General features: G+C 43.5%; 1 protein-coding gene across 22 annotated transcripts in view; it reads left to right on the forward strand.

The window, feature by feature from the left end:
- DPYD (dihydropyrimidine dehydrogenase) overlaps positions 1 to 24,313 on the forward strand; it is a 773,239-nt gene that overhangs the window by 249,525 nt on the left and 499,401 nt on the right. For 20 of the 22 annotated variants that reach the window (XM_053242814.1, XM_053242808.1, XM_053242809.1 and 17 more), the window contains 3 exons: positions 6,564 to 6,760; positions 7,978 to 8,059; positions 11,019 to 11,106. In XM_053242814.1, coding sequence (XP_053098789.1) covers positions 6,564 to 6,760; positions 7,978 to 8,059; positions 11,019 to 11,106 — 367 coding nt within the window. Of the gene's footprint in view, positions 1 to 6,563; positions 6,761 to 7,977; positions 8,060 to 11,018; positions 11,107 to 12,000; positions 12,137 to 24,313 lie in introns of all 22 variants that reach the window. The other 2 variants (XM_053242826.1, XM_053242825.1) reach the window with 1 other exon arrangement.

Genomic DNA, 24,313 nt, shown 5'->3' on the forward strand with positions numbered 1-24,313 from the left:
TAAGTTACTTTGTGTTTCAGGCTAGTTTTTTTTTAATTTTGAAGAACCAGGTAAATAGCATGATTCTGCTCATGTATTGTGTCCTTCAGATCTCTTCCTGTTATCACAACCACAGCCACACAGGCCATGATGCTGATGTGGAAATGTTCCTTCTGATTGGTATTCTTCATATGATAGGTGGTGCTACACATTGCAAAGGGCCCCAGGTAGTTGTACAGTCAGGTAATTCATAGACTAGCCCTTAGTTTCCAGTTTACTGTTAGTGGGGAAACTTTTTGTGTTTATATGTGTGGACTTTTTAATACAAAGTGCATATTACTGCATTCAAATGTAAGGGAATATCAAGAACAGTCTCTAATGCTACTCCTATAGGGATGATTAGTCTCTTGAGAGAGAAAAAAAGATTACATTATAAGGCATAATGATGAAGACACAGTATACAATAAACTAACATGAATGCAAAATGGTGGCATAGCAAGTGCTCAGGCTGGGTTTACTGTCAAGTGCCTTGACATACAGAGGTTTGTTTGTGTTTTTCTGCAGTGACTGATCATCTTTGTGTCCTGCAGACAAAATTTAGTACAGTACCATAATTAGGGGCATAATTAGGCTGCATTGGTGTAAAAGCTGCAGTAAGGAGAAAAGGCTGAAAAATTGTGGAAACCCAGCAGAAATGCAGCATCAACGCAAATGCTGCAGTTAGAGGGGGACATCATGTATTATTTTTTCAGTTGTGTTGAATGCTTAAAAATTTACTACAGCCTGATCCTGAATTCTATCATAAATGCTGCATCAGAGTAAAAGCCCCAGGTGGCAATACACATTTTTTAATAACATACCCTCCACGGCCTTTCTACCCAAAATTTCGGTAATTAAATGTGCATCTTCTCTGTCCTGGGATACACAACTCCAGATCCATAATGTTTTTATAGAATTCCCCATTCTTGAGCATTTGACCACATTAAACATGTTTTAGCGAAATGTTAAACATGAGACCAGTTTAAATAACTGTAGATATACAAAGCCAAATCTCAAAACTGGAAACTTCCATACTGTCTACATTATGTACTTATGATGTAAAGTGTGTGTTGCAGTTTCCAAAGTGACAACTGGAATCAGATAATATATGGAATAGAATCAGACTGTTTGTTAATAGATACACAAATTAGACCACCTGTAGCACAGGTCAAAATTCTATTAATAAATTTGTATCCCTTTTACTCCTTAATGCCCAATTACTGCTTAAAATCATGAGTCACTCTTATTTCTTCAAGCTAAGAATACAAAAGCTACCTGCACTGTAGGAGGCAATAAATAAAGGACAACTGTTGCATGAATATAAATGCCTACAAATGTGAATGCCCACAAAATGCACTAAAAATTCTGTTCTGCATTTAGATACATTTGGTGCAAGTGCAAAGTGTGATTTAATCAGGTGATACTTCTTTACTATACAGATGGAGTTTGCAGAAATATGTTGATGTTTGATGCAGGTATCCTTTCCTCAGGCGTCCCTTCCTCGTGTGTTGAAAAGCCACATTAATTTTGAGGCAAAAGAAAGACTTCATGAGTGGTCTTTCTACATGTCGTTCATATGTGGTTGTCACTGAAAATTCTTCCTTGTTTGGGCTATCCGCACAGCAGAGAATAACTTAAAATGTCTTTACTGCATGTAGACCAAAACATCTGTTCTGTTCATCCCAGTTGCTGCAGCACTGTCAATCAAGGGTGCCATCTGTTTAGTAAGTAATCCATTCATTTTGAAGGAGCTTCTACAGAAGCAAGATTTGACAGACTAAGAGCCAATTTGCATTTGTTGGTAGACCCACATCAGAGCTTAGAGGTGTGTGAAGCTACTACAGCTGAGTTCTAGGCAAATCAAAACATGTGTAGCGACACCATTGGTTGTACACTTGGCCAGTGTGATCTGTGCAAACATGGTCACTGGAGAAAAGTGAGATCAGGGAAATCATAATATGGAAATTCTGATTCACATCAGTGGTGCTTCTCAGGGATGTTCATAGACTGGTTCGGTGGTCCTTTTACGGACTGCGGAACTGGTCCCGAGGTCCGGTGTTGGGATGGTTCAGCAGTGGGGGGGGTGTTACCTTTAAAGAGCAGGAAGGGTCTTACCCTCCCCACTGCTGTGTTTCCCCCACTGGTGCTTTCACCAGAACTACTGGCTCAGGGCTGCTGCATACCTCCTTGCAACCCCAGTCAGTGCCATCCTGGAAGTGGCCCGTGCACATGTGTGATGTGCGCATGCGTACTGGCAACTTTCAGTACAACGCTGACCGGGGCTGCAAGGAGGTATGCAGCAGCCCTGCACCAGTCCTGCACCAGCGGTTTTGGCAACAGTGCTGGTGGAGAAAACATAGTATGTGTGTGGTGGTGGGGGTAAGGGCGCCCTCCCTGCTCCTTAAAGTTACCCCCCCCCCGAAGTGTCCGAATAAGTTCGTGTGCATCCCTAGTGCTTCTGCATGAGCATTGCCTGGTTGTGATCCTGGTGATCCTGTACAAAGGCATTTTCTTGTACTATGAATCAGTGTAATGTGTGGGATTTTTAAAGACCAGTTGCTGAAAATAGCCCCTCCTTTAGTGGATATTTGGAAAGTATGTTCTTGCTGTAAACAGAAGGAGTGATCTTGCTCTCTGTAATACCACATTTTTGCATTTATTTAGGATGATCCTTTCTGCATCCTAATAGGTTCTGCTCTTTTTGATCTATTTATAATCTAATATGTTGCAGATTGAGAGAGGTTTGTGAAAGGGCATCCCAAATCTCTTAACAGGCTCTGAAGTAAGTTGAAAGTTTTACTGAGCACTATTGATGGTCGGCACTGATAAGTAAAATGCACAGAAGCAAGATCTTGCTTTTTAAGAAAACTCTGTTTTGAACTGAAACTTAAAGTCATATGCATGAGAAGGCAAAACTGAAAGCTAAGCACTCAGCCTTAACTTTTAGAATTCCTTGCATGATTACATGGTTTCCCATCTGCCACATTGCAGTCATGCTAGCCTTTACTCTCTTTAATACTACAGTTGGGAAGACTACTGGCTTGGCCTATATCTACCTAATAAATTTTAGTAGTATAGGGATTTTTAAAAAATCTAGTACTGTTTTTGTGACATCTGTGTGTTCCTTTGCTAAATTCCATATTATCTACATCAGGGTCAGAATTGTAAGCTTGCATGCTCAACAGTTCTTTTGAAATCAGTGGGACCCTCTTCCAATGAAACCTTTCTTGGTTGTAAGTGTAAATAGCTTTTCCCTGATGGTCCCTTCCTCTTCTTTTTAGTCTCTTCGTGGATTTTCAGGTATGTGATTGAACAGATCAATGAGAAAAGTGGGGGGAAATCTCAAACCTGTTTGTACTTATCTTTCATTGGAACATAAGAACAGCCTTGCTGGATCAGGCCCATCTAGTCAGGGAAACATCTTTATTTATTTATTTATTTATTTATTTATTTATTTACACAGTCAGAAAGGTGTCAGACTGGTTTGTTTTATCCAGACATCGAGTCCTTCCCAAGGACCTGAGATGGCTGAATTTTATTATCTATGTTGATGCTGTTTTTATAGATATCGTCGCAGAATATAGGCTGTTCCCAGTAAAGTTGCTTTTTGTAATTGGCTGATGGTGATTTCGCCAATTACCACTGGGATTATTTGGGTCTTCTTCTGCCACAGCCTTTCAATTTCAATTTGTAGATCTTTGTATTTGGTGATTTTTTTCTATTTCTTTTGATTCTCTTCTGCTATCCCCTGGTATTGCTATGTTGATTATTTTGACTTGTTTTTCTTTCTTCTCGACTACAGTGATATCTGGTATATTGTGTGACAGATGTCTGTCTGTTTGTAGTTGAAAGTCCCATAATATGTTTGCATCTTCATTTTCTACAACTTTTTCAATTTTATGGTCCCACCAATCTTTGGCTATAGGTAGCTTGTATTTTTTGCAGATGTTCCAGTGTATCATCCCTGCTACTTTGTAATGCCTTTGTTTGTAGTCAGTTTGTGCGATCTTTTTATAACAGCTGATTAGGTGGTCCACTGTTTCATCTGCTTCTTTACAAAGGCGGCACTTACTGTTTGTTGTTGACTTTTCGACTTTTGCTCTTATTGCATTTGTTCTTAGTGCCTGTTCTTGTGCAGCCAGTATTAAACCCTCTGTTTCTTTCTTCAAGTTGCCATTCTTAAGCCATTGCCAGGTCTTGGTGATGTCTGATTTTCCACTTATATTGTGCAAATATTGACCATGCAGGGGCTTATTTTTCCATTTTTCTGCTCGGTTCTTGACTTGTTCTTTTTTGTAGGCCTGCTTTATTTCATTGGTGTTGAATAGTTTCTTGTTATTGACCATTTGAAGTGCATCTTCTTCACTGTCCTTGATATATTCTTCAAGGCCTCTCTCCTCCTCCTCTACTGTTTGATGGACTTGCAGCATTCCTCTTCCACCTGAGCTGCGAGGGAGGTATAGCCTATCTACATCACTGCGGGGGTGCAGAGCATGATTGATGGTCATGATTTTCCTGGTCTTACGATCTAGCGTCTCTAGCTCTGTCTGGGTCCAGTCTATCTTAGGTAAAGAGGTAAAGCCCAGGTGTTTATGGCTTGTATGGTGTTCCCGCCATTGAGTTTGGACTTGAGGATTTTTCTAACTCTCCTGATGTATTCACTTCCAATTTTTCTTTTAACTTCAGTGTGTGCAATGTTATCAGCCTGGAGAATGCCCAAGTATTTGTAATGTTTTTTCTCTTCCAGCTTCTTGATGTTGCTTCCATTGGGTAGTTCTATTCCTTCTGTTTTTCTTATTTTTCCTCTGTTCATTATGAATGCAGCACACTTGTCTAGTCCAAACTCCATTGCTATATCGCTACTGAATATACGGACAGTGTTTAGCAGTAATTCGATTTTTGACTGGGACTTTCCATACAACTTCAGATCGTCAATGCTGTTGTTGTTATATGATGATGATGATGATGATGATGATGATGCCATGCCAGGCCTCACAGAGCCATTTGAGCATGCACAGTGGCCATTTTGTTTTCAGTGGCCATTTTTAAAAAAAAATATTTTAAAAAATGGCCACTGCACATGTTCAAATGGTCCCTGCGAGGCCCTAGAGGCCACGAGGGGAGGGGGAACCTTTGCAGACCCCCCACATATGGTAAAGTTATCTGAAAGATGAGTGTCCGATGTTTGGACAGGGGGCGCAATTTAAGTGCTTGCCCTAGGCGCTATTTTCCCTAGATACGCCTCTGTATCTAGACCAGCATCCTGTTTCACACAGTGGCCCACCAGATGCCACCAGATGCCACCAGAAGCCTATAGGCAGGAGTTGAGGGCATGCCCTCTCTCCTGCTGTTACTCCCCTGCATCTGGTACTCAGAGGCATCCTGCCTTTGAGGCTGGAGGTGTCCTATAGCCCTCTGACTAGTAGCCATTGATAGAACTCTCCTCCATGAAGTTACCCAGACCCCTCTTAAAGCCATCCAGGTTGTTGGCTCTCACCACATCTTGTGTCCGAGAATTCCATAAGTTGATTATGCGATGTGTGAGAAGTACTTCTGTTTGTTGGTCCTAGATTTCCCGGCAATCAATTTCATGGGATGACCCCTGGTTCTAGTGTTATGTGAGAGCAGAGACGTATCTAGGGAAAATAGTGCTTAGGGCAAGCACTGAAATTGCTCCCCCTGTCCAAACATCTGACACCCATCTTTCAGATAACTTTACCATAATATCAGCTGAAAAATACAAGTCAAGCTCGTTAATCTTTTAATATTCCAATAACTATTTAGCAGTGGACGTAGCCAGACCAAAAAATGCTGGAAAACTACAAATTTCAGTATGCTGGGGCTCATGAAATACCCAAAGACTATGTGGCGGTGTACTTGGAAAACTAAACATAAGTGCCTGTCTAATTCTAATAGTGATGCATTGTAGCATCACTATTACATAAGTTTCTGCACCTTTTCCAGTTCTACAATATCCCTTTTTAGGTGTGGTGACCAGAATTGTACGTACTACGCCAGGTGTAACCACACCATAGTTCTGTATAAGGGCATGATAATATTAGCAGTTTTATTTTCAATCCCCTTTCTATTGATCCCTAGCATGGAATTGGCCTTTTTCACATTGAGCCGACACTTTAAATGAGGTTTTTGGTTGATTGCCGTTTGACTGTATCCCACAAGGATTTTTTGCCAGTTTAAAGTTCATTTTGGGATAAACTGTCTTAACACTGAGGGTCTGATCCTGCAAATGAAATATGAACTGAGAGAAAATTTTACTGCACTTTATTTTGAGCATAGGAATCACCTAATACATCTTTTAATCATAGGCAATTTACCTAAAGCTTGTTGCCCAGGGCCCTTATCCAAACATTCTGACTCCATATGGATTTCATTGTGGAGTGGCTGAAGAAATGTTCTTATGGTGGAAGAACAATAATTGCACTAATCTACCTTGATGTGTGATCTTTCAGAGAAGTTAACTAATATGTGCTGGATAGTTGCTTCCATTGTCATTAAGCTCTTAAGTACTTGTAATTGCTTTTCAGATATTCAGAACCATGAATATTTCTCAGATTAGAAGTCCATCCTTGCCACCACCAGGAGAAATGCCTGAAGCCTACCATGCCAAGATAGCTCTGCTTGGAGCTGGTCCTGCAAGTATAAGCTGTGCTACCTTTTTGGCTCGATTGGGCTACACGGACATCACAATTTTTGAAAAAGAAGATTATGTTGGTGGTTTAAGGTAAGTTTGAAAGAAAGCATTTGGATCCAATGTTATCACTATACATCAATCAGGAGTTTAGGGATGTATCTATAGTTTTGCAAAACTTATCATCTGACTAATGTTTAAAGAGCAAATCACAAATGCAATAAAATCACATTCACGATTAAAAAAAAAAATCATTTTAACCTGATGGTATGAAAGAAGCTCTGAATAACTTGTTCTAGAGAAATGTGTATGTTCAAGCTCTGTGGCCAAGACAGATACATACTGGAAGTTTATGCTATATAAGAAATTGAACCCCCTGCCCCCCGACAATGTTAACCTTTTAATCGCAACTGAAAACAGAATTAGACCATTTATTTCCAGGTTTACATATTAGAAAGAAGCATACCATGATGGGCAGCTGCAAAAAGGGCTTACCATTATGCTTGCCAATTTCCCAATACCTTTTGTAACACCTGCTCAAGGTAGGAAGTGCAAGCACACTGCAAATCATTAGCTCCCAATCCTGTTCTTTAAGCACAGAAAATGAATGGTGGAAGGAGGGGGATGAGCCTTAGAAGGGGAGTGGCTTGGTAATTCAACAACATATGTTAGCAAAGGAGTTGAAAAAAGGAGGAAGAGGGAGAATTTGATGATCTGCTTGTTAAATTATGAAGCAGACACCAAGGGAAGGGCTTGGAGGACGAAGTATTTATCATCTGCATTCAAGTTACCTGGGACTGACAAAAGAGGTTTTGATAAATACCCCTAACCTTAGACCTGGTTGCTTTCCCATTTTAATGTTGTGGTTTTTATTTTCTGTAATTTTTCTGTGGTACAAATTATTTCTGGGTATCTTTTTCTCTTTATCCTTTTCTCTCCTTTTAAAAAGTCATTGGTTGGATTTCCCCCCCATTTAAAATAGGCAAGTTGAAGTTAAAGATAAATATAAAGTTAGTTTGTCAATAGCATATTCACTTTTTATTTTATGGTAATTTTACCATAACATGTTTTGTATTTTTAAAGCTATTTTTAAATGGCTTTAATATTCTTGAGTGTGCATTGTAGAAACAAATGTAGAAATCTCTAGATTAGTCCAAGACTTGCATGTTTGAAAATATGATATTGCTTCTTGTGTAGAGGCTAAAGTTTGTTGTGTGTTTTTAAAACATGTTTATTATTCCACAGTGTCCTCTCTTTTGTAAAACAGCTGGGAAATGTTTCATAGGCTCTATTTTATTTGTTCTCTCTAGTACATCTGAAATCCCCCAGTTCCGACTGCCATATGATGTAGTACTTTTCGAAACGGAGCTTATGAAAGACCTCGGAGTGAAGGTAATGAAAAATATAAACTGCCTCGGTATAGCTCAGAGGAAAAGGAGCCAGAGCTCTGCCAAAGATTAACAGCAAAATGTCATGCACATTAGTAAAGAACAATTAAAAGCTACACCAGGCCGAGGCAGGAAGATGCTTCCTCTTGCTCAGGGCATTTGTCTGTCTGCTGTCTGAATGCCACTAGTTTGGAAAAGGGCAATCAATAGTTCTCATCTGGCTTGCCTGCATGTGATTAATTGTCTGTAAGAAACAAATACCTAAATTGCTTTAGGGGTTCAGTGTAGCTATTGGAAGGATTTGATTTCTTTAATCATGTTGGGTTGTTACTGTGATTTTCTTTTATGCAAGTTAGATATTACTTAAACATTAATCCATGACACTTTTGCCTATTTTAGTTTTCCTATAATATCTAGAAAAAATGCTCTCACAGAGAAGATTTTCACCTAATCTGCACCCTAAATGAAGGGAGTATTAATTAATCCTTGTTTAAAAATAAACTGCAGCTATTCAGCTTCCTTGAAAAGCAACTGTTTTATGCTTTGTTGCTTTGTATAATATGTTTCATAGTTTGCATTGAATTCAATGCAGAATAGCAACAATGTTAAACACCAAGGTATGTGGATATGATACAAAAATTATTAATGAAAGTTGTGGCGCTTATTCAGTTTTCTGGCATTATCCTGGGCCTTAATGCATTTGAAAGGGGGATAATCATGAAGGAAGGACATGTTTCGTCATGATCTTGAACAAGTAGCATTGCCACCATATAGAGTGGGTTCAGATGTAATGCTAAATCCTGATTAAACCCTGGTTTGACATTACTAGCACAAGGCTTGGGTTTGTCCACTTCCCCTTACCCTCCTTGCATGAATGGAGGGGTGGTGGTGGTGGTGGTGATGATGATGATGATAATCTTTGTTAGCCACCATATAACAAATTATTCTCTGGATGGCTCACAACACAGCATTAAAACATCCAATAAAAATACACAAGATATTAAATCATAACAGACCAAAAAGAAAATACTAAATCATTAAATCGTAACAGACCAAAAAGAAAATACAAAGCAATTTTTAAACTCTTTAGAAATCAAATTTAGAAATCAAATATAGAAATCAAATTTAGAAGCTTCCATTAATGTCTCAGAACAAGCTGCAGTGTGTCATTGCATCCATACCCAATAAATCATGGTGTGTTGTAACCACAGTTTAACAAGCCAGGATATCATGCCAGGATCTGGTTTGTGGACTAGACACCACAAACAGACTTTATTAATTTCCTTCCTTCATGTGCTAAGGGGAGGAGGAGCATGTGAGCTCAAGCCTCATGCTAGTAAAACTAAATCATGGTTTAATTGTGGTTTAATGTTATGAGTGAACCTGCCCAGAGAGTTATTTCCTCTGCAAAATGAGAGTAATTTCGGTTCTGTCAGATTAAGAATGCAATATAGTATACCTGCCAACATGTCTCTATTTTCCCATTCACCTGAATGGGAAAATAGGGACATGTTGGCAGGTATGTGATATTGTCTTCAGTTCTTAAAACTATTATTTCTGTAAGACATTTCTTTTCTATGAATAACTTTTAAAAGTTACAGAACTTAGGTCTAAATAATAACTATTGTTTCTTTTTACATTGTATTTATAATCCACAACACTGTACAATAGAGCAGAATGATTTATTCTTTCTACCCAATGTATATAAAGTATTTGTTTGAGGAAGACTGCTACTGTGCTTTATGACATAACTTCAGAATTATAAATAACCACATACATTCTAAAATGAGAAAAAAGAGAGGAGTTGTTTTTACACATAATACTCAACCCAGAATAAAACTCCAGGAGGTTCAGTATGTACCTTCCATATAAGCAAGGATTTCCCATTCTCTTCAGTGTAGTTGCAGCATGGGCATACATGGGCATACATACTTTATCCTCTTTCTACCTTAGAAGTGGATAAAGTACTTCTACATGTAGGGGGTTATGCTAAAATTCCAGCTTGCAGAAAAGTACTCACTGCTTTTAATTACATTTTCTCCCTTCCATCTGGGGAAATAAAATGAAATATAAATATGTGTGAATCAAAACAGTGAACCTTTTCATTTAGTCTATACCCCCAAGCCCACCTCAGTGTTGAAATGTCCCTAAGCCTTTCTTGGGGTTCTTCTGGCAGCACTTCAGGAAGCAACTTCAAACAGTTATAGAGACAGCAGCAGCAGCAGCAGCAGCAGCAATGAATTGGATTGCATGTGTGCTCAGAAATGAATGAGGAAGAAATGGAGTAGTACAGGAAACAGTAGCCTTGGAAAAAAGACAAGGAGGCAGGTGTGGTGCTGAAGCCTCTTGCTCTGATTACCGACATTTGTTTTATTGTTGATCCTTCTCCAGCTGCCCACCCATACTTCCCCAAGCTTTTCTTTGCAGCCATGAAGGTTGAAGGTTTATTTTTATTTTATTTTATTTTTTATTTTATCTAAAGGGGAGATAGGGTTCTCTGTCCTGAATGGATTGGTGAGAGATCTGAGTCGGTTCCCACAATACACTCTGGTCAATCTGGCCTTCCTCTGAGGGCTGGCTCCAGCCTTCAGGAAGCACTCAGCAAACTGCCCTCTGTGGGGCCCGTCCTATGTGAGAGAGTCTGCTCTATGGTTGTGGTGGGTCTTAGCTGCAGAAAGGCTATGGGCATAGAGCTGATCTCAGGGACTGGCAGTGGGCCCCTCTGAGGACCTTGGGCCCTTGACAACTCCTCAACAATGCTAACTTCTGATGCTAGCCCTGCCTTCTCCTGACACTGAGTCCAGGGTCAATATAATTTTGATAAGTTGGTTTTGTCCTTATAATCTAAGTGGAATTTTATTTTCTTAAATGCTTGATTGAATGACCAGCACAAAACCCTCAGGTATTATGCAGTTAAAAGTGACTGCTAAAGTAATGATGAACTTCCTAATATTATCTTTCAGATAATTTGTGGCAGAGGGCTTTCAAACGAGGGATTGACACTCAGTGCCTTGAAGGAAGATGATTACAAAGCAATCTTTATTGGAATTGGTAGGAATTCATCATTCCTTTTTGTACTTGGTTTTACAGAAAGTATTGTATGTATGATTAATGCTGCAATAAACGGGCTATGTTTCTGTGTCTCAGCAAGAGACCTTTAAACACTTGCAGTGCAAAAGTGATACCGTTAGAATATTAGGGTTTTCCACCACCTTCCAACTAGTTTTAATGTGACCTTATCTGGAAATGACCACTTTCCCCAATATATAATTTTACTTATTGCCTACATGAAATATTTCTCTGGAACTATGGAACTGTGTTGGCTCTGGAAATAGCTCCTATGTTACATTAGGAACGGAGTTAATAAAACCTGAATCAATATGTTCTAGTACAATTATCACATTCCTAAGGAGCACTTTATTTAATAGATGTCACTAATTTAGTCAAGATCTCAATATGATCATTAAGTTACCGGATTCCTCAGGGACCTTATTTATGATAAATTAATGTCAGCAGATTATAGGATCAACATAATGTTATCTTCTTTTAAATGGTAATTGTTTGTTTGTTTTTACTTAAGCCCCTTCCCAAATATTTGCTATAGTAAGAGCTTTGTGTTTGTGTGTGTGTGTATATATATATATATATATATACACTTTTTAAATTGTAACTCATTTAGGTGACTGATTATCCATATTTTGTGCTCTGGTAGCTGATTTTAAGGTCTGTCCACACAGATACTTTTAATGCTCCTTTTTCACGTCCTTAGCTCAGTATGGAATCGTGGGAAGGAGTCACCCTCTCTGCAAAAATACAATGTATCACGGGGATACAATGGGTTTCTGTGTTGTGTTCACTATCTTTTTGTACAGCCTGTGATGTCATGTACCTGCCATGAGTATAGGCTGGATGTGCTCACTTCAAGTTCCTATAATTGATTTACAGTGAAGGGGCGGAAGCGTGGGAGAGAAAGAGAGAGAGATGGGCATGCCCAGATGGTACTGCCCCATACTTCAATGCATAATGTATTCAAGAGTGGTTCTGAAGCCTACTTGCTTTGTCACGTGACCATGCATAGAAGGTAAGGACCAAACTAGCAAATACCATGGTTATCTTTTACCCTGGATACTGTGCCTATGTTCAAAAGACTGGGATTTCCCAGTTTGGTTGTTACCTTCTACATGCAGTGAAGGGAAGATTAGGAAAGAAGCACCTCACCACTGAGGACTGCTTCTGAACTTTGCATGTGTAGAGGTGAACAGGAATGGGGAACATCATTCATACAGGCGCTTACTATCTGTATCCCCAGATTGCCAACCTAGCTTACATTAAAGTGGCAAACTCACCCAGAATACACAACAATCTAGTTATGCTTTATAAGCAACATTTAGCATACTTCACGAAGACCTACAATAAAATGATTTGCAAGGTGGTTGCAGTTAAGATTCTAATAAAATTATTTTTCTTGCGATCTTTGCTATGCTGTAAAAATCTGCCTGGCATTTAAATGATGACTTTCAAAGTGAAATGCGTGCTTATCTTCTAGAGAATGTGAATGTGCAACCCAATCCCTCCCCAGCATACGCAAGGCAAATTGAGTATGCACAGCCAAGAATGGTATGAGACTTAATGCTCTTTATTGATCTAGACGTTGCCTAAGTGAACATAATAAGAAACAAGTTGCCCAACTGTTCTTTTTTTCCTATTATTGATTACAAGAGTGGTAATTCTTAGTACAGCAACAACTGTTGTTCTCCATCTGGGTATTCAGTATAATAAGCTTTGCAGGTTTGTTCTCTCGTGTGATTATACTACAGACCATTGTGATTTATATAATCCTAAATCCTCTCATTGTTTGAGGCCTTCCACGCATAGGAATTTCCATGGGGTCATATTTCTTGATAATTGTACATGAGGCAATGTGCCAGGTTACCGTCCCTCTTGATTTAATCCATCTGACAAACCATGTACCCTTCATTCTTCTCCTCACCCCTGGCTCAGGGAAAAAAATGGTCCCAGAAGTTAGGTGGGAATACATAAAGAGCTCTGGTTTTCTCTGTAACTGAGAGCTAGGCTGAACTCTCAGCTATCTATTATTCGTTTTGAGATTACCCAGCTAGGTACAGCTGGGTCTTTGTAAGGTGTAGAGAGCAAGAAAACATGCTTCCAGAGAAAGAAGAAATTGAGACTTGCTTTGCTAAACCTGATATCACATGTGAATAAGTGTATATGTGAGCCTTATAATGGGCGTGTTCAGACAACCACCGGCTGGTCCTTAAGCTGGTAACAAGTTGATAAAATGTCAGGATGGAAGAGAGCACACTCGGGTACGGTGTCTTGAACCTGCCCAAGTCTGATTCCCACACCACATTACTGACATTCACCTGACCCTCTCTGCCCATCTTCAAATGTTGGGATTAAATTGGGCAGAGAATGTCGAGCAAATGTCAGTAACACGGCGCAGAAACTGACTTGGGTGGGTACAGTACTGCTTGGAGTGTGTACTCTCACATCCCGACATTTCCTCAACTTGTTACCAGCTAACACATCAGCCAGCAGTCATTTGAACCTGCCCAATGAGCTAGAACATTGGACCACTCAGCCCAGTATTAACTCTCCTAATTGATAGCAACTCTTCCAGGATTCAGGCAGAGATTCCTTTCCTAGCCCTTATAGCTCAGTTTTCCCTGCTAACAGAGCAAAGAGGCACATTTTTAAAGTGGTGATTCTTTTTATTGAGCAGGGAGAGAGCAACTGGCTCTATCCAGCCCCAGCACAGCATCCCTCCTGTGCCTCTTGCTGGTGTCTATCTTATGGGGGATTTTAGATTGTGAGGGAGGAATCCATCTTTATTTATTTTTATTTCTCTGTATAAACTGCTTGGGGAACTTTGGTTGAAAAGTGGTATATAAATATTCGTCATCGCAGTAGTAGCTGAAAACCAGTGAAATTTTCACTGGTGGGGCCAGAGACGGAACATAGAACCTTCTAGATAAAAAGGTGTGCTCTACTTCTTGTGTGCTGTTGCTCTTACCATGCATGTAGTGCTTATGATGAATCCCTTTCATGGTTGCAGCCAGAATTCGAGGGCCCAGAGAACTTGCCTTGCATTTGAAAAGCTGTTGCTGTACTGCACTAGAGAAAATAATCTGGCGAAAACTCTAGATTGGTTTTACTGTATGTTTTGTACTGTGAACTGAGAAACTCTCCAGTTATTTATTTTATAGGTATCTCCTATGCTGCTCCACTGCTTTTCCAGATGTGGTGCTGCGCTGCTTAGAGGTCAGTGCGCAGCCACGGAACACACATGGCCACCACACATGCACAGTGGCCATGTGTGTCTCACTGCTGCGCTCAGGCTGCTGGGCGAAGCCCTGCAACTGTGCATGAACTTCTGAGCAGTGAACTTCAGTGGAGGAGCAGGTATGGACCTGCTTTACTCATGCTTAAAGGTACCGCTCCCTGCCCCACCTGAATGATTTGGCAGGCCGCACCAAATTGATTCATGCTCAACTCTATTATTTTATTTATTTATCATATTTTTCAGCTTATCTTATTTCTAAAGCTTCTTCTCAGTCTTTTGGGAGAAGCATGAATGAAGACTTCTGCCGTGCTCTCCCAGCTCTGTATGGAAGTGTATAATAGATAGGTCCCGAAACACATTAATCTGCAGTAGCAAAATCCTATTTATATGAGATAGCTGAACAGAGCCTCAAAAGGAGGATATTGTTGAATGCCAAATGCTGGATACAAACAAGGCATCAGATTGCACTATGGGCAGCAGTCTGTAGGTAGTGCAGGACTCAAAGCCAGGAACAGGAATTTCAGGCAGACCCAGGCCAAAAACAGGAGCTGAGGCAAGAGTCAGTTAGCCAAGGGGGTAGAAACCAGATGGATTGACCAGGCTCATGCAGCAAGCTGCAGGTCAAGAACAAAGTCTAAAGACAAGTTAGGTAGACAAACCAGAAGCCAGGGAATAAAGCTGTAAAACAAATATAATGCACCAGAGTCAAGGAGGTAAGGCCTACCTCTGACAGGAAGCTTCTTATACTCTTCCTGCTGCAAGGGGAGCCAGTGGATGATAACATGGGACAGAGTTTGCCCGGGGCATAGAGACTCAAAAGTCTGCTGTGGTGCATCAGACATGCCACAAGGGGAGCAATATACAGAACTCTGGCCCAGGTAGAACATGTCGCAGGGAATGGCTATTGTCTTTATGTTACACTTATAAGTATCTCAGAGACCTCTGGCTTCATACTATTGCAATAGAATGTGGATCAACTGGACCTTTGACTGATCTAGCAGGCTTCATCTTTTGTTCTCGTTGTATACCAGTGACCTCTTAAAGACAAAGGGTTGTAATACTGCACACAGGCTACTAAAATGCCATTGAAGGTCCCACTGAAGTCCCAATGACCCCACTGGGATTTAAGTAGCTTAGATGTGAGCTAGGGATGTGCACGGAACCGGTGGTTCCACCAGTCTGACACTGGGAGGGGGGTGGCTTCTTAAGGGCGGGGGAGGGTGCACTTATGCCTCCTGCCGCTTTCCCCCTGCCAGCGCTCCTTTATTTTCCAAAATCCATGGGGTGGTAGCGTACCTCCCAGCTGCCCCTGCCCCCGTTGTTGGCTGGAAATCAGGAAGTAAAGTCTGCGCATGTGCCCACACCCGCCATACATGTTGCACATATGCGTGCATGATGTGCGGCATGCGCAACAGCGGGTGCACGCACAGACTGTACTTCCTAGTTTCCGGCCAACAATGGGGGAAAGTGTGGCAGGGAGGTACGCTACTGCCCCATGTCCCTCCCTAGTATCTCCAAGAGAGAGAGATTTCTGCCTGCAGCCCTGGAGAAGTTGCTGCCAGTCTGTATAGTCAATACTGAGCTAGATGGACCAATGTCTGACTCAGCATATGGCAGCTTCCTATGTTCCTAGATGTGGCTTGGATTGTTGCAAGAGCTCTTGGTAGGCAAGGGCTTGCTTCATCACAGATTTCCTGTATGGCATGGTTCAGACACTGAGGTGTTCTTTTCTTCCACTTCTAGAATACGTGTAGAAAGAACAAAGTGATTGGATTTCTTCTTTAGTGATAAGGAAGAGGTCAAATTCAGTCTCCTTTTTTCTTGAGGCAGTCACACTGAACTCTACTTCTCAGTATAATTTAGAAACTAATACTTTGTGCGGTAGGTTTAGAAAACTATGTTTTCCTTAACTGAAATTGGCATGAGTAATTATACTTTTCCTGTGGATTAGAAAACTTGTTTGGGTTGTATAAAATGCAGCTGACACTTCATTGCTCATTATTTCACCAACTCTTGCAGTTGGTGAGTGAATGAGGGGATCCTGCTGAGAACTTGCCATACACTGAGTGTAAATCCTGTGGAACTTCAAGTTTAAGACTTTGAGTAAAGATATATTTTGGTACTGTTGTTTGATCCCCTTGCTGCCCCCCTGCTCTGAGAAGACAAATGTGGTCTGGGACTCTAGCTTTCATAAAGGTGGAACCTAAAAAATTACTTTGCTACCAGGTTCAGCAGCCTCGGGGTGGGGTGCTGCTGCAGTGGTGGAGGGGTCTCCGGCAGTTCCCCCTCCCCCTGCCAGCCTCCCGGTCTTTTGACGGACATTTTGGGCCAGTCCAACCTTTACTGAGCTGGTGGCAGCCATTTCCAATGCTGCTGTGCATGCACCATGGCCATTTGTGTGGCTGAACCCGCATGTGCAACAGCCTCTAATTGGGCTGCTGCCACCTCAGAAAGGGCCAGAATGCCCCCCAAATGGCTCAAAACGGCCCTTAGAAGACCGGGGGGAAATTGGCAGGAGGAGGGGGAACTGCTGGAGACCCCTCCCCCCATGACTGCCAGTAGCACTCCCCTGAGGTCCCCCCAAGAGACCTGTCTTAATTGCCAGAAGTTCACGAAGGAGGTTCGCAAAAGCAGGGCTCCCCTCCTGTGCGCAGCCCTGTGGGTTCTGGCTCTCCGTTCTTCGGAAGCCTTGTTGCTGAAGTGGTAAGTGAAGATGGCTTCGTCAGTGGAATCAGAACATGCGGAGACCGAAAACCTGGCCTCGATACCAGTTTTGTCCTCTGTCGCTCAACCGTCAGCGACTTTGAGTGAGCCCATGCAGTCGGAGGATCTTCCTCAGTGCCCGGCGCCTATGGTACCTAAGTCCTCCCCAGATCACTTGGGATTGGTATCGAAGTTGAAAAAGAAGAAGCTGAAGTTACATCGAGACTTGCTGGCGGGTCGTCATCGCCCTCCTATATCCACGAAGAAGAAGGTGGAGGAGGTTCCTGCGTCGGAGGCCCCTGTGGCCAAGAAGACTAAAGTGGCCTTGGATTGTACCTTGCAATAATAGTCTGTGTCAACGCGGCCTAACTCGTGTGTGGTGATGGAATCGTTTGACGTGACACACGATTGAACTCAGTCGAGTAGAGAACTTTCGGTGGCGACAGAGGAACCAGGATATGCTTTGTCAGAGGAGGCATATTTGCCGACCATGCCTGCAGAAGATGCCTTATGGCTACCTAGGAGATGGTCACCCCTCGGGCCCAACAAGAGTGCATCCCCCTTAGGGACCATGGGACCCATTGGGAACCGGAAGAACGCTCCTCAACTTACAGACAGGACTGAACCTGGGACCGGCACGACCAGTCTTATCAGGATTGATACCAGGCACTGGAGTATCACTCCCCCTTGAGCGCAGTTGAACCATCGTACGGTAAATGGCGCCAGGACTCCAAATTGTATGATCGATACAAAGTGGACTACTGGTCAGACTAGTCCAATCATGCCTGCTCCTGCTATGGGTCCCTTTACTCAGAGGATCCCGCATATGCAAAACCCTTGGCTATGAGGGGTTGGCGAGAACCCCCCTCACATTCAGAAGGGAGGCCATGTTCCCGCTCACTGCAACGCTCCTCGAGGGATCGTGCAAAGCGCCGTGAACTGCCCCCTTTGGTTCCTGTGATATTTCAGGCCACCTTGCCTTTCCAGATGCCGCCGACGGGACTTTCCGCTTCAGTACCAGACAATCAAGGTAGCAACCCGGGCTCCCCTTCAGGTGCGATGCCCGTGCCACAAGACTCTTTAGCTCCACTGGAACCAGAATATGAGAGTGATGATAGCTCACAGGACTCTGAGGTGGTTTCTCTGGAATCTTCCCTGCTCAATGTCCAGTCGGACTCAAAGCCGGTCTCCCCGTTGGAGGACCTCAAACTGTACATGGCGTATGTGACGCGAATGGCTTCAGCCCTGGGCATGAACATGGGGAACCAAGAGAAAGGAGAGCAGGACCTGTTATTCAGCCTTATAGATTCCGGGGCCAAGGTACCGACTGCTTTGCCACTGAATCCGGCATTGCTAAAAGTCATTCGCGGTCACTGGAAGAAACCAGCGATGCTTTCCTAGCCTAACAGGCGGCTTGAAAATTTCTATAGGGTGCAGTTGGACAATGATACAACCTTTCTGAAAAACCACCCAACCCCAAATTCAGTTGTCGTGGAGGGATCCCTGCAAAGGACAAGAGGCCACAGTCAGTTGGCACCCAGTGCCAAAGAGGACAGAAAGTTGGACTCTTTCAGGAGGCGACTTTACTCCGCCTCAGCCCTACATTTGCGGGTGGCCAATTATCAGGCTTCTAATGCCCAATATAATCATTTTTTGTGGGAGAAGGTGTGTCCCTTTCTGGATCTCCTCCCACATGAAAAGAGGGATCCAGCCAAATCGTTTGCCCGCGAGGCTATCCAAGTGACCAAACAAGAACTTTATTCAGCCTGACATTCAGCTGAATGTGCAGCTAAAGTGATGGCAACATCAGTGGCGCTCAGATGACATGCTTGGTTGCAGTCATCGGGACTGCACTATGAGGCCCGGGCTAGGGTCGAGGACCTGCCCTTCGAAGGCTCTAGCCTCTTCTCTGAGCAGACCGATGATACGCCCCAGAAGGTACAGAAGTTGAGGAGCACAGCATGCTCTATGTCCTATGCTTCCCCAACTAGCAAGACACAGAGGACTGATAAGTGGTCACCTTATCAACTGTGGAAGGCCCCATCCTAGGAACAGTTGCCTTTGGAACAGTCATTTCATGGCAACAGGTTCCAGCCAAGATACAAGTTGGGTGGCCAGCCCAGTAAGCCAGCCTTTTCAAAACAGCACCCAAATAGCCCCCAGAAGAATCAGTGACTCGGGGCACTTCAGGACGCGCCTGGCCCCGTTCTCTGCAAGCTGGGATAAAGTGACTACAGACCAGTGGGTCCTCACGGTTATATGCCTCGGCTATGCCCCAGAGTTTTGCGGGCCACGACCGGTGTCTGGGATTGTGGAGACTCCTTACACCCTGGAGTTGGCTCAAGAGGTCTCTGCTCTGCTCTCCTGGAACAGGACGCGATCAAGAAAGTCGCCAACCCTGACAGCTCTGGGTTCTATTCCCGGTACTTTCTGGTGCCAAAACCAAACTGCGGTCAGTGCCCTATACTAGATCTCAGGGCTCTAAACAAACATTTGTCCTACAAAAGGTTCTGAATGCTGTCAGTACTGACCATTATGACCATTCTGGACAAAAACATGTGGATGGTCTCCCTGGACTTAAAAGATCCGTACTATCATGTTCCAATACGTCCTGAGCATCAGCACCCTGCAGTTTCAGATTGGAGGGATCCCCAGTCAATTCAAGGCCTTGCCATTCGGCCTCACAACCGCACCAAGGGTCTTTACAAAATGTCTGGCCCCAGTGGTGGCATTCCTGCAGGAGCAGGGCTTGCAGGTGCTGCCATAACTCGACAATTAGCTCATCATGGCGAGCACCAGGCGGGTGGTTCTCGAGATCATGATAGATATTCTGCAGGAGCTGGGTTTCCAGATAAACTTCAAAAAAAATCTCAGCTGGAACCTATCCATCAAATTCATTGGACTGATATTCGACACAACCTTGGAAAAGGTCTTCCTTCCAATGAACTGCATAATTACTCTTCGGAGATTCACAGCCGTTTTTTCTAGCCAGTGGCCCACAGACCATGCATTGCATACAGCACCTGTTAGGCCACATGGCATCGAGTACTTACGTTCTACCTCAAGCACATCTTCGGATGCGCGTCATTCAGAGATAGTTTTTGGATGTGTTCGGGATCCAGGCCATCTAGAGTGCACACCCCCTCTTTGGGTACGGGCGGCAAAAGAGTGGTGGACGGAGTTTCAGCACTTGAGTGTCGGTACTCCCTTACAAGCCCCTTGAACCCGCTGGGTGGTCACGACATCAGAACTCGGTTGGGGGCACACATGGATGGGCTTCATTTGAGTCCCCCGAGAAGAGGATTCGACACATCAATTATCTGGACCCGTTAGCCATTTTCAATGCTCTCAAAGGCTTCCTGTCTCTAATTGGGGGTCATTCAGTGATAATACAAACAGACAATACGACAGCAAAAGCCTATGTCAATCGACAGGGTGGCACCTCAAGGAGCCTGCTGTTTCTGGCACTGGACCTATGGCATTGGTGCATGGCACATGTGGTTTCACCTCAGGCAGTCCATATTCAGAGTGCGCTGAATGTCCAGGTGGGCACTCTGAACAGAATGACAGTGGTCTCCCACCAGTGGGCATTGCATCAAGGTGTTCTGAGGGACATATTTGTAAACTGGGGGGGGGTTCCCAACACTGGACCTATTTGCTTCCTGGGACAACACACACTGTGCCCTCTGCTGCTCCAGGGGAGGGCGAGGGTTCTCTGGGCGATGCCTTCGTCCTGTCTTGGACGGGCCCTCTTCTCTATGTGTTCCCCCCATTTCCTCTCATTCTGAGGGTCCTGTGCGAACAGGGTGGATTGGGCCAGGGCGATCCTGATAGCCCTGTGGTGGCCCAGGAGGCCTTGGCTTCTGACCCCGATGCACTTGGTGAGGAACTGGCAACGCCTACCTGTCCAGCTGGACCTGCTGTCTCAGGAATAGGGATTGGTGCTCCATCCGGAGGTTCAGTCCCTCCATCTGACTGTGTGGCAGGTCCTGCTGACCCATTGAGACTTAAGGAGGTTTTGGTTGCTGCTAGAAAGCAGTCTACACGGAAGTCATATGATCACAAGTGGACCCGTTTCACTTCCTTTGCTTCCCTGCATGGGTTTGATGCCTTTAACCCATCTTTACAGGATATTTGTAATTATCTATTGTCCCTTAAGAAATTTAAAGCTTTCATCCTTTAAGGTGTATTTGGCTGTGGCACATTCTCCCTCTGACCAGACTTCGTGGTTTAAAGATCCAGTGGTAAAAAGTTTTCTAAAAGGTTTAACACACATGTTCCTGGACTATCCGGTTATGTCACCGGCTTGAGACCTGTTGGTAGTTCTGGCTGGTCTACTACAACTGCTGTTTTAGCTTTTGGCTTCAATTGATTCCCGTCTCTTGACCTGGAAGGTCGCCTTTTTGGCGGCCATTACCTCTGCCAGGAGGGTGAGTGAGTTAAGGGCCCCGAGGGCTGACCAGCTGTACGTTCAGTTCCATAAGGACATGGTCATGCTCAGGACAAATGTCAAGTTCTTGCCCAAAGTGGTGTCTGTATTTCACAGTCGTCCCCACTCACTTTACTGGTGTTTTTTCTAAATCCTTCATCGGATGCGGAAAGGAGGTTGCACCATTTAGATGTTTGAAGGGCGTTGTCCTTCGACATTCCAAGGTCTTCTGAGTGGGAAATTTCCTTCCTTATTCATTTTGTATGATGGGCCCCTTAAGGGTCTCCAAGTCTTGGCCCAATCCATGTCTAGGTGGATAGTTTCCACGATTGAACTTTATCAATTGGTTCATAAGCAGTTGCCTGCAACTATTAAGGCACACTCTGTTCAGTCAATGGTGCCCTCTGTGGCCTTTGATTGGGTGGTCCCATTGGACGCTATATGTCAGGCAGCTACTTGGGCTTTGCCCCATTCATTTATCCATCTTTATGCAATTGATACTAGGGCACGGAATGATGCTGTGTTTGGCAGGAGTGTCCTGCAATCTATTTCAATTGATATGTTTGTTTCTGAAGTTAAAGGATTTCTGGTTGATTATATACTGCCTCTGTTTTCCCTCCTGCTTGGGAGCTTTCTTGTTATGCGCCCATTTGAGTAGAAGACAGAGACCACGTTGAAGAACAAGAGGTTACTCACCTGTAACTTTGGTTCTTCTAGTGGTCATCTGTACTTCTACATGCCCTCCTGTGGAACTCTCTGCCACAGGATGTGGTGACAGCCAACAACCTGGATGGCTTTAAGAGGGGTTTGGATGACTTCATGGGGGAGAGGTCTATCAATGGCTACTAGTCGGAGGGCTGTGGGCCACCTCCAGCCTCAAAGGTAGCATGCCTCTGAGTACCAGTTGCAGGGGAGTAATGGCAGGTGAGAGGGCACGCCCTCAACTCCTGTCTGTGGCTTCCTGCGGCATCTGGTGGGCCACTGTGTGAAACAGGATGCTGGACTAGATGGTAGGGGTGTGCATTTTGGAATTTTCTTGTTTCGATTTGTATCCGAATCAAAACATCCCCGTTTTGTTTTGTACCCAAATTTTCTGAATCTGAATCAGCCCTGTTTTGTTTTGTAGCCAAATTTTCCAAATCTGAATCAATATGGATTTTTAAAAATGGTCCCAGGGCAAAAAGAGTGGGTGGTGGTGGTAGTGTCCAATGGGTGGAAGCTACCACCCAAATTTCAAAGGAATTAGGCAAAGGGCTGATTTTTTTGGTGATTTTTTTTTTAAAGTTTACAAATCTTTAAGAATTTTCCCATGGGGAATAATGGGGATTCCAGCAAATGTATCGCTTCAAATCAAGGGGAAAGGGATGACCCAGAGCAGAGTGTGGTGGGTGGTAGTGCCCAATGGGGGCAAGGAAACTTCCAGAATTATTTCAAAGGAATTGGGCAAAGGGCTGATCTTTTGTGATTTGTTGAAGTTTACGTGTCTTTAAGATTTCTCCCATAGGGAATAATGGAGGTTTCAGCACCCCCATAATTCCACTTGGGGGGCACTGGGGTTGCCCAGAGCGAGGGGCTATGTAGTGCACATAGGGTGCCAACCACCCCCACACCCACAAGCTTGTGGGGTACTGGGTTCTGCTGTTTCTGTGGTGTTCTGAGTGTAGATTCTCTGGTAGCATATGAGATTTTCAGTGAAAAACAAGAATCCATTCTCATATGCTACCAGAGAATCTACACTCAGAACACCACAGAAACAGCAGAACCCAGCACCCTATAGGTTAGCAACCCTTCCCCTGGCCAATGTGGGGTCAGTAAAGAGTGGGAAGAAGCAAAAGAGCCAATGGGGAACAAGGAGGGAATTGTCAGCAGGTCAGCCCATGATTTAGGTCACTGATCAGAAGGCTGGAAGAGTGGGAAATTCAAAGAGATGTCAAACACAAAATGGAGACTGACTCAGAGATGACCACAAAATGGAGGTCCGAAACAACAAAATGTTTTGTAGCCGAAACAGGGACGTTTTGTTTTGTATACAAAACTTTTGGATCTGGAAAATGGGTGTTTTATTTTGTCTACAAAACACCCGAAACAGGCTGTTTTGGGTACAAAATGTTTTGTATCCGAAACATTTCGCACATCCCTACCCTGGGAGCGCTTCAAGTAACCTTAGGGGCAGGGGTATAGCTAGGGGAGAGAGGACACTCCCGAGTGGCCCCTCGGAGTGACGAAGATAATGGAGAAAATAGGGAGGGGTGGAGCTGGTGGGCCCTTAGGAGCTGGGGTGGGGTGGGGTGGGCAGGTTCTTTGAACCCATCTGCTCAATTATAGCTATACCCCTGACAAAGAAGTACTAAGGCTGCCTTCTCCTGACCTGCCTAGGAGTATTATTACCTCATATTGGCAACACCTGGCCTAGGGAGCACTCTCAGTTTATGCAGAGCATCCAGGCTTAAAGGCTTTCTCCACTGCCCCTCATGAATGGAGAATATGACTGGGAACATGCCCAGCACTTTCCTGTGCTGCAGGTTGATGGGTAATATGAATATGGAGAAGAAACTAAACCAGTCTTTTGGGGAAATTTATTTGCTATAACTGATTTTCTAATTGGGCAATCCCTGATAACTTCCAGTGAAGAATCCAGTGTTCTTTGTAACACAATCTAAAAATCTCTAGATTTAAAGTGCTCACCACATTGTTGAGATAAGCTTTGTTTAATAGAGGGAAAGATTCTGTGGTCTGTGATTCACTGGCTATGTTGGATCCTGTCCTCTTGGGGTGAGGATGGGAGTGTTATCTGACACACTGCAGAAAACTGTATGGCATTT

The sequence above is a fragment of the Hemicordylus capensis genome, chromosome 4, assembly GCF_027244095.1.
Source record: "Hemicordylus capensis ecotype Gifberg chromosome 4, rHemCap1.1.pri, whole genome shotgun sequence".
NCBI lineage: Eukaryota > Metazoa > Chordata > Lepidosauria > Squamata > Cordylidae > Hemicordylus > Hemicordylus capensis.